General features: G+C 60.8%; 1 protein-coding gene across 1 annotated transcript; it reads right to left on the reverse strand.

Moving 5' to 3' along the window:
• Nucleotides 1-3045: 3045 nt before the first annotated feature.
• LOC116591992 lies at nt 3046-10113 on the reverse strand. Its single transcript, XM_032345477.1, has 5 exons — nt 10014-10113; nt 7418-7482; nt 6938-7079; nt 3791-3907; nt 3046-3552 (listed from the first exon to the last, which is right to left on the reverse strand). The coding sequence occupies exons 1-5, from the start codon at nt 10111-10113 to the stop codon at nt 3305-3307; spliced, it is 672 nt and encodes a 223-aa protein (XP_032201368.1). The 3' UTR covers nt 3046-3304.
• Nucleotides 10114-10319: the final 206 nt, after the last annotated feature.

The raw sequence follows: 10319 nt of genomic DNA on the forward strand, positions 1-10319 counted from the left end.
CCCAAGATTGTAAGGGCGCACACAGCCCTGGGGTGGGCGTTAATGGTCCCTCTTTCTGGCTGCTCTCCTGCTCCTACCTGTGCCCTTGAGATGGGCTTTAAAGGGGCTACCGCCCCCCTGGTTCCCCTGCGTGTTACCCTGCACCATGCAGAGCCCTCGGATGGGTTTGCAGAACCCTTCACAGGACTTTCCTCTCCGCACACTCTCTTGCTTCCCTCCACGATCTACACCGGCTTGTCATTTCTGCTTCCCCGGTAGACAGCGAGCTGCAGAGGGCAGGAGCCACCTCTTGGCCCTTCCTTCTCCCCCAGCCCCTCCAAGGGTCCGTACACGGTGCAGAGCGGACCCTTAATCAAAGTGTCGTTGAGCTGACTCGAGCGGCACCGATCACAGCTCAGACTCCTGAAGACTCAGCTCCGGACTGAAATACAGGAAGGTGACTTCCTTCGCATCAGCCCAATGTAACCGTTCCGCCAGCCTTCACCTGTCCCGGCGACTCCACCAGCAGAACTGCCGCGGGACCAGCCAGACACGCGGTTGGAGCTTTTTACGGAAAAGGGGAGTGTGCGTTGGCTGGTGATGCTCTACAATGGGGGGCTCTTGTCTGAGTAAACGGTGAGCAGCGGCTAAGGGGGTTCCACTGGGGCGATCCGTGGCAGATACCCACCTCCCCTAAGCTCTGTAGAAACGCCATCCTTTTTCCTGTGTTCCGCTCAAAAGACCAGATTTTATTTAGAAGGCGAGGGTCATCAGGGACAGTGTCCACGACGTCATCGGCACGAGAGCACCGTGCCCGTGCGGAGCGGGTCCCCGTGTCCTTGGCTGACTCCCTCGGGAGGACCCGTGTGCAGCCCGCAAGGAGAACTTGAGACGTGGCTCCTGGTTTCCAGGGCCTCAAAGTCGGTCTCGAGACGAACATGAGTCATGGTGTGCGGTCATGACTGTGCGGAGCTGGTGGGAAGGACAAGCCTGGGTGGGGGGGCACCCAGACCTGACGGGGGATGGGTGCCCACAGCTAAGCCTCCCCAGACCCCTTGGCTGCATCGTGAGAGCCGGGGGGGTGGACAGCCAAGGAGGAACAAAGACAGCTGAGGCCCCGTGCAGGAGGGAGCGCGTGAAGTTCAGGATGGCCGAAGCCTGCGGGGGGGTGGGGGGAGCGGGGGGGCTTTAGCCCCCAGGCAAGCGGGACTCGTGGAAGGGAAGGGTGTTGGGCAAATGGGGACTTGCTCCGCGTCCTGATGCAGATGTGACAAGCAGATTTGAGAAAGGAGAGTCTGGAGGGAAGGGAGTCAGTCGGGAAGCCACCGTGTTTGTCCAGGAGGGAGAGACGAAGAAAGAATGGAACTCACACACGCATCCAGGAGAGAGAGCCGAGACTGTTAATCGGATCAGAGGACGCCTGAGATTGCATTAGACCCAGAGAGGAGGGGAAAGCTAGAGAACAGATGTTGGCTCTCGGTCTCTGGTGACTAGGAGAGTGATTCTGGGCACGGGGATCGGGCCCTGGAGGACAGAGAGGCTGGTTTCCAACACACGCACCCTGAGGGTTCCGCAGAAATCTATACAATTGGACGTACTGCCGGCCGCAGGGGAGAAGTCTGGGCTGGAGTTTGTTTTCCACGAGACATTATTTCTTGCACCTTCTGAAGAGAGACCGTGGGAGCAGCAGGAGAAGACCGTATTCTGCGTCCGAGACTCTGTCCTCGTCCTAGGGCAGAGCGGGGGCTTCAGGAGACCCTGCAGCAGGGCTGCCCGAGCCCGCGGGACCAGGAGACTCTTCTTCCAAGGAACAAATATCAGCCCAGTGTTGACACTGAGGCTCCAGCGTGGGAGCCGGTGGTCACGGGTGACAGCTGAATCACAAGGGTGTAGGCTGGTCCGTGTGTGTGTATGTGCACGTGCACACAGTCAGACTTGTTGGCAAGGGGACAGTCAAGGACGAAATCCCGGCCGTGTTCACTCTTAACCCCTCTTCAAGCCACCGGGGCTTACCTTACACCAGTGGCCACCAACAGGAGCTGTGTCCCTGTCTCATTTTGGGTCATCACCGAGGACCTGCCTCACGGCCCCATCGACGTTTCACAAGCGGAAGGCATCCATCAGAGAGTTACTGGGTGAACGGCACCGTGGCGAGGCAGACAAGGGCGCCGCTGGCTCGTGACCTTGGCACATGCCCTCTGGACCGTCTTCTGAGGACCGTGAAGACACAGGCTCCCTGCGGTGTCCTCACCAGCTCCGGCCACCTTGGTTAACTCCTTGGCACCCAGAATCCGCGTATGTGGACCGCTCTGCCTGGCCCGTGGGGGACGTTTAGAGAGACAAAACGTAGTGATGCTGGGAGCCGAGGGAGGGGAAACCTACACCGAGCCAGAACCAACGAACCCAGCACTGTGGGCGGCAGTAAGGAAACCGCAAGAGCCCCGCTGGGAACGGAAGTGCGCTGCGGGCAGGTCGCTCCACGGGATCGGGGAGGGGGGAGGGGCTGAGACCAGGACGCCAGCGAGGACTTGCTGAGGATTGAGAAGAGGGGACACAGATGCTGGATCCCGGTGGCCCGCCAGTGAACGGGGTGAGGAAAAGGCCACACGCGTCTGCTTCCTCTCAAGATGTTGTCTTGAAACGGGGCGAGAGGACAGAGCCCGGGTCCAGATGGGTCGGGGGTGGGGAAGACGGCCGGGGGAGGGGTGCGGCCGGAGCACTTCCACCTGCTGCGGGGGAGGGGGCGAGTTGAAGGTGCGGAGGGTTGGGGACCTGATTCGAGGACTAGCGTCTCTGAGAAGGTGGGACAGGGTGGGGGGGACCCAGAGCTCAGGTAGAGTCCTGAGCTGGGAGCAGGACGCGGGGGCTGGAGGGGACGGAGGGAGAGGCGTAGGGTTCCTCCCCGGGGCTGTTCCAACCAAAGGGCCACATGCCGGGGGCTGGAAACAAGAGAAATGTATTGCCTCAGGGTCCGGAAGCCAAAGCATTTGAAGCCAGGGGGTCGGCAAGGCCACGCTCCCCCAGGGTTGTGGGGACGCTCTGTGCCCCACCTTGCCCTTGGCTTCTGGGAGGGGCCCCTGGCAGCCCAGCTGGGCACAGCTCCTGTCCCTGCCTCTGCCACCCCACGGCATCGCCCCTCACGTGTGCCCGTGTCCACGTCTCCCCTTGTCGTGGGGTCACCGGCCAGGCTGGGTTACAGGCCGGCGCTACTCCAGGGCGACCTCGTCTTAACTGAGTGCGTCTGCAGTGAGCCTCTGTCCAAAGCAGCTCATCTTCCGAGGCACTCGGGGGTGAGGACTTCAACGTCTCTTTGGGGTGACACGATTCAGCCCCCAACCGAAGGCATCTCTGTGTTCTGGGGCTGACTAAGGGGGTGATGGAGAGGCAAGCCTGAAGATGGGGGCCGTTCCAAGGGCAGTGTCTGTTTCCCCATCACCCGCCGGCCCCCGCCATTGGCGCTGAGCTGCGCCGTGTTCCGGAAGTAACCCGGGTCCCCATCCGTACGATTCTCCTCTGCCCCGTCGCTCTCCCCCCGTCGCGGGCAGCAGGTGGAGCCGGCGGGCACTGCTGCATCTAGAAACACAGATCACAGCCGGATCACAGGAAGAAGAGCCGGTTCTCAGCTTTCAACGTTCAAGTGAGACTTACGAAACTCCCCACAGAGGTGCTATGGGCGAGAAGGAGTGTGAGGCCCGCAGCTCGGCTCAGACCCAGGCAGGAAGCCTGAGTGACTCATTCCCCCGGGAGTCCGCGCTCACGGGCTGGACGCTCATGGGGTCCACAGGCTGGTGGGGGCGGGGGAGGGGCGCACCTGTTCCCGTGCTCGGCAGCTTCCTGTCCGGAGCCCCACCCCACCAGGGCCACAGCACCTCTGAGTTCGTCTCACGCGCAGACCGGGCCGTCACATTCCGCTGGAGCAGAGGCATCCCTAATGGCCACACATCACAGTAACAACAAAGAAGACAGGAAACCGCCGACACAGGCCCGTCTCCGCTTGCTTCCAGGAGGGGTTCCAGAGGTCCGGAGAGGGCCCTGCATGTGTCCATGAAGGAGACAGGACCCGGCCTCTGATGCTGGGTAATGACAGAGAGGCAGGAAGCAGCGGCAGGAGAAGGCAGGATGCCGGCCTCGGACGCCGTCCAGGGTCACAGACTCACATTTGTTCTCCCCTGTTGGAGGGATGGAGACTTGGAAACTCTCCAGGGGAGTCCGGATCTCTAAGGAACCTTCCCTTTGTTTTGGCCGATCCGCTGACAAAGCCAGGGGAGAAACCCCCTGGGAGGCCCAACGCTTATTTTCAAGGGCAGGTAAGACGCATTTCATGCCTGGTGGGTGACGGGCGCGGTGCTAAGCGTCTTACATCGGTGCGTCTAAAGCTCACAGAACCCCAGGTCGTGGGAGGCAGCCAAGGAGATGGAAGCCACTTGCGTGGGGCCATGGGGAGCGGCGACCGGGAATCCCCGGGGACCCAACGTGATGCTCCTTGCTCACCCCACGATCCCGCCGCGGCCAGAGCGCACGCTGGCCCCTTCCGCAGACGCATGCTTGCCATGACCAGAAGGACGTGGACGGGATGAGCCGCCGTCGAGTGTCCTCTCGTGCCGTGCCCGGGGCCGATGCGTGGACCGCCTCATCCCGGCACTCAGGAATCCTGTCCCTCGTTCACGCCGACCTCCCTGGAACGGAGCGTGGGAGCTGAGGAAGCGCCAGGCCATCCACGGACCAGGGACCCCAGTCAGTTTACTCCCAATGAGACTCGTGTGGCCGGTTTTGCTGTCCTGTGGCTCAGAACATCACGTCGGGTCCTCCTTGAGGCTTACAACGTAAAGTCCAGGTTCCGAATCTGGCTGTCAGGGCTGTCAGGGCTCCCAGGGCCTGCGAGTCCATGCATGCCCCCGCGTTCCTGGGATGGCCTCTATGCACCCCACACTAGAAGATGCCTCTGCGTCTCCTCTGCCACCTCCCCGGCCGCAGCTCAAACCCACCGTCAACCTCGCGGCGGGCAGCTCGGGCCCCTTCAACACCCGCCGTACGCCGACCCCTCCAGCGGCCTCTTCCTGGCCCCTTACAGCCAGAGGGAACCCCTCTCTTCTGCCCTGGGCGCGTCTATCCATGCCCCCTGGGACGTCATCCCGGTCAAGCCTGCCTACAGCACGTTGTGTGTGTGAGTCCACTTTCCTCCAGTCGTGCGGCGACTCGAGGGCTCAGCATTTGACACCTGGTCCCCAAAGTTCCTCACAGCGCCTGACCCGTGGCGAGAGCTCCCTGGGCATTTGCCAAAAGGATTACAAAATGAAGACACTGTTCTTGATTCACAGGGTGAGAGCAATATAGAGAACAGGGGCCTGGCCTGGGGAAGCTTGCCCCGTAAGTGAGCCCAGACAGTGCAGAGACCCTGTAACCCCGTGTGGGCGAGGCAGAGACAGTGCCGGAGGGATAGGACGCACCACGGCAGGGCAAGCCAGGCTCTGCGCTCACAGGCCACAGGAACCAGCTCGAGCTGGAGTCAGAGAAGACTAGATCAGCAGGAGACCGTCCGCACACTCACATACTCGTCCAGACCACAGGCCGCAGGGGACCAACATGACTCGACTGCTGGGGACCAGCCCGGAGTCTGGAAATAATGACCCTGCACTAGTCTCTATTTCTTGGGTCCCTCCATCCAAGAGACGAGGTTCCAGGACAGAGGCCCTGACGTGGGTCGTGTGCTCAGCTGGGCTCGGGGCAGGAGGCAAAGTGTTCGGCATGATTAATCTGAGTGTCCGGAGTCTATCCTCAGAGCCACGCACCCCCTTGGCTTCTGTAATGACAGGACGGAGTGCTGGGTGCGGCTCGGGGGGTAGGAGAGTTGGACGGCTGTGCCCTGTCTAAACCCACCGGAGAGCATCTGCTGTAATCGCCGGGGGCGGGGCTCCTGAGAGGGGCTGCGGGTGCCACATGTCCCCGTGAACCTTCTACCCCAAGGACACGGTCACGAGGCCGTCCGCCCGCTCCAACCAGCCCTTTCAACGCCGAATTCACAACAACCAGCAGATTCCTTCGGAGCTCTCACCGAACACCCCTGAGCTGCCTTCTGTTCATGAGGTTAGGGTCTCGGAAGGTGACCTCTCACCTCTCGTGCTTCAAGTTCTCTGGTGACACTAGAGACACCCGGCTTTGCCCCGGTCGCCAGACGGGGTTCCCGCTTGCCACCCGTGACTCACGTACTGCGCTCATCAAGACGATGGTAAGATCGCGGCATTCACTGGAAGTTGGACAACCTTTGAGACAGGATGGAAACCAGATTAGGAACAACAACTCGACCTTCAGGAAGGAGTGACCGAAACCCACCCCCTGTCACTGAGCTCCAGGCCTGACCACCCAGGAGCAGGCGGGTCGCGGGCGGCACTAAGGTGAGCGCCGTCCGTCGGCTTCCTTCTTCCAGAGCTGGCCGGAGCCACAGGGAGCTCCAGTCCCCGGGGCCCTCGGCACCTGTGAGCGGGGCTGCTGGACGAGCGTCCCCTGCCCTCACCTCGGGAGAGAGAACCCTGAGGACGGTCCTTTGCCGTCTCCCAGGGGCCCCCAGCGGGACCGAACCCCCACGCTGGCCGCCGTGGGCACCTGCCGGGGCCGCACCTCGTTCCCTCCCCGTCTCACCTCCCGCTGTTTCTGGGATCGTCTCCCGGAGAGACGACGAGGACCCGCCGCCGGCTTCAAGCTCTGCTTCTGGGAGGACATGGCCCAGCACCTCCTTCCTGCCTGTCCTCCTGCCCGCCCAGCCCCGCGGGGCCCCGTCCAAGACAGACCTGGGTATGGACATTTTATGGAGGTGGGCTTTGCACCACCTTCTAGAAAGATCTAGAAGGGGCAGGTCCACAGACACAGAAAGCAGATGGAGGGTTCTAGGGCTGGGGGAGGACAGAGAGGGGCCTGCCTCCCGGGCACGGGGGACGGAGTGGGGTGAGGGCTGCCGACGTACACTCTGAACAGTTAAAACGGTGAACTCGCTCCTGCTTCCTGTCGCTGGGCTGCTGAGGGCCGGCCCTGAGGCTCACGGTTCGTAGCTTCCAGGCTATGGAGACGAGCTCCTGGGCGGAACGAGCGTCCTCGTCATCATTTCTCTAAAGCGGGGAGAGCCGCTTTCAGGCCCTGCTCCAAGCATGCCGCAATCTTTTCTACCCCAAGAGGCTCCCACGCTCCTGCCCGTGGCCACTGGGGGAGAGCGCAGCCGCGTCAGAGCCTGGAGACCCACGGGCACTTGGCGGGGGCCTGAGTTCTGGGACCTCAGCGCCGACCGCCCCCGCCGTCTGCTGGAAGGAGGCAGACCCGCGTGCATCTCAGCCCGCGTCGCCTCGTCCTTCAGGACGGCTCCCCGAGGAGCAGCGTGCTGTGGGCTCACACATCCCCGTGCCTGGCGCCTGTCCTCCCGTGGTCTGGCCCCACTGCCAGCCTCCCTTACCCCCGTGCGGCTGAGGCCGGCCAGGCGGGCAGAAGGGCCGTGTCTCCTGCACACCACACTCCAGCCTGGGTCCCGGGGGCAGCGGAGAGCGGCTCTGACGGAGGCGGACCCACGACACGGAGGGAAGAGGCAGAGGCTCAGGCCCCGGTGTCCTTCCGGGGTCCTGAGCCACTGCCTCCTCCCACTGAAGGGACGGCTCTTCCTCCCCCTTCCCTGCTTTCCTTCCTCACCCCGCACCCCGAATCTCCGTGCTCCCCAGTGTGGGATCGCAGCCCTCCCCGTGGGCTGATACCGGGCACCGAACACCAGCCCGGAGCCTCCTAACCAGGCATCTCCACCCCAAGGGCCAGGGGGCGGGACGTCGAGAATGAACAGGCACGTGCATTAACAAGTAAGAACATTCTGGAAGGTGATAGAGGCTTTGAAGAAAATGAAAACAGGGGGCCAGAGACAGTGGAGTCGGCGGTTCAGAGAACGTAGCCGCCGAGCGATTCCTCTGCACCGGGAGCGCTCGGCCTCGGGAGGGAGCACAGGGGGCCGAGGTTTCGGGTAGCGGCACGTGATGCGAGCGCTGGATGTTATACGCAACTAGAGATCCCGTCAGCAGCTGACGATGTCCTACATGCTGCTAACTGGATGCAAATAAAAATAATGCAAGCCGGACCAAGCTCACAAGTCCAGGGGCACAATGGGGGCTGCAGGGGCCAGAGCACCCCAGAAGAGGGGAGGGTTCGAGGAGAGGCCAGCGCGGAAGGTGGGGCCATATCACGCAGGACTTTCCAGCCTTGCCAAGCTCCCCCGCTGGGTGTGTTTACGAGCCCCGGGAGACGGTGAGCTGGGGACTGTCAGCTTCTGATTTGGGTTTCCTAAGAGCTCACCCTGCTGCCCTGTGAAGGATGGCACGGCAGGACCAAGGCCTGACACATGAGCCCCGAGGCAGTCCGGGGCCGGGGCGGAGACTGGGTTAGGGCGGCGGTGGTGGCAAGGACAGAAGTGGGACCCGAGAGGAAAAACCGCCTCCCGCCGTAGGGTTGACATGAGGGATGAAGACGGGACTGAGCTCCCGGGGCTCGGAGCCAGGTGCACATAGCAGAACTAGTCCGCAGGGAGGGGACATGAGTTCAGCTTGGGCTGGCGGTGACAGTGGCCGCGGTGATGGTGTGGCAGCGGAAGTAAGCAAGAAGGATGTACCAGAAAGTCTCGTGGCTCCCGGGAGGTCTTTAGGAGATAAATCATTCCAGAAGCTTCGACGTGGAGCACGTGCACGGGATTACTGAGGAAAGCTCTCCGTTTGATTTTTAACAAAGTCACTATGACTGAATCTAAAATCCTCGGGAGAGGGGCGGGAGCTAGCTCATACTCGGAACGAGGTCACTGAGATCTGCTGTTGTTATCAGATTAGCTTCCAAACGATGACTAGTTTCCAAATCCCTCCACGGTATATCCTGCGAAAACTCTGATATTGGTTACATTTAAACGGGAACACCTCTGATACACTGGGTTAAATGAAATATTTAGAGTAATTACATCTATTCACCCTGGCTTCCAAAAAGCGGCTACTAGTAAATACAAAATGAGCTATGTGGACCCGATCCTTTCCTAGAACGGCGAGCGGCTTTCAGACAATCCCGACAAGCTCCCGCAGGATTTACTCATAGTCCCTCCGCTGGAAAGTGTGCTTTTGGTTCGGAAAGTTCCAGGAAATAGAAAGCATACATGCATGTAAGCATTATTAATATTTCCCTGATGGGCAGAAGATGCACTGAGGGTGGAGTCTGTACGATGTTTACCAGGCACGCCGTTTGGGGCGTGTGTTCCGCTGCTCATAACGAAACAGAAAACCGACCAGGAGAAGGACGATTTTTCTCGCGCAATGACCAGAGCAGAGCTGCCGACCTCATGGGGCAGTTCAGGGGGAGCAGGTATGAAGCCCCTGGGTCTTGACTCATGGTCACCGGAAGGTGACTGCTGTCTTACCGTATCCGACATACACAGAGGTGAGAAAAGCAACAAGATGTCCCGGGCGTTGCCCCCCGCCCAGCCCCCGGCTGAAACAGTTTCCCAGAAGCCCCACCCGACGATGTCCTTCTGCTCCCATCGGCTCGGGAGTGTGCTTTCTGGAGACCAGGAAATGAGGGTGTCCAGCTACCCAGACAGACATCCTGGCCTCGGGGTTTGGAAGCACCGGTTATCCTACCGAAGCGGCGTCTCAGTGGGAAACAGTGTGCAGGGCCGACTTGCTCCGGGAGAAAGAACCAGGATCATAAAACATCTGGTTTCTAGGCTTCAGGCTAACCCCAAAGGCTCGGCCCGACCAGTGGGGTTTGCGCGGTTTTCACATATTTCTTCGACATCCACGTGGAAACACGGCTATTTCTCAGCTCAGGAATAAGGAAGCACTCATCACGCGGTGGACGGAAGCTGCAGGGCACTGGCCGCAGACAGGCGAGAACCCGTGAGCCCCGCTGGTCTCCCTGTCCATCTACTCACCGTCCTTTCTTGTTAATCAGAGAACGAGTGGCCTTGGTGCAGGGGAATTTTTAAAGATCCCATAGAAAGCATGACCGGAAGAGGTCAGGGGCTGTGGAAAACGCACTTCCTGCCGGCAAACAAGACGCCCGTCCCTCAAGGTCGAGCTGTTCGCCCTGGGGGTCGGAGGACGAGGGAGGGTATGCGTTCCGGTCAAGGCTTCGCATGCGGTTGCCGTTGGCCCCTTGGGCTGAACGGGTAACAAGAGAAGACCAAAAAAAAAAAAAAAAAAAAAAGAAAGAAAGAAAGAAAGAAACAGGAAATCAATTAGAAAAACAGAAGTCGGAAGGCGTGGGTCCGGAGCACAGGGGCTCGTCTCTGTAGACACCGGCGTCTGCACGCGGCAGTCCGGTTTTCCCAACCCGCTGCAGAC

The sequence above is a fragment of the Mustela erminea genome, chromosome 5 (genome assembly GCF_009829155.1).
Source record: "Mustela erminea isolate mMusErm1 chromosome 5, mMusErm1.Pri, whole genome shotgun sequence".
In the NCBI taxonomy this organism is placed as follows: Eukaryota; Metazoa; Chordata; class Mammalia; order Carnivora; family Mustelidae; genus Mustela; species Mustela erminea.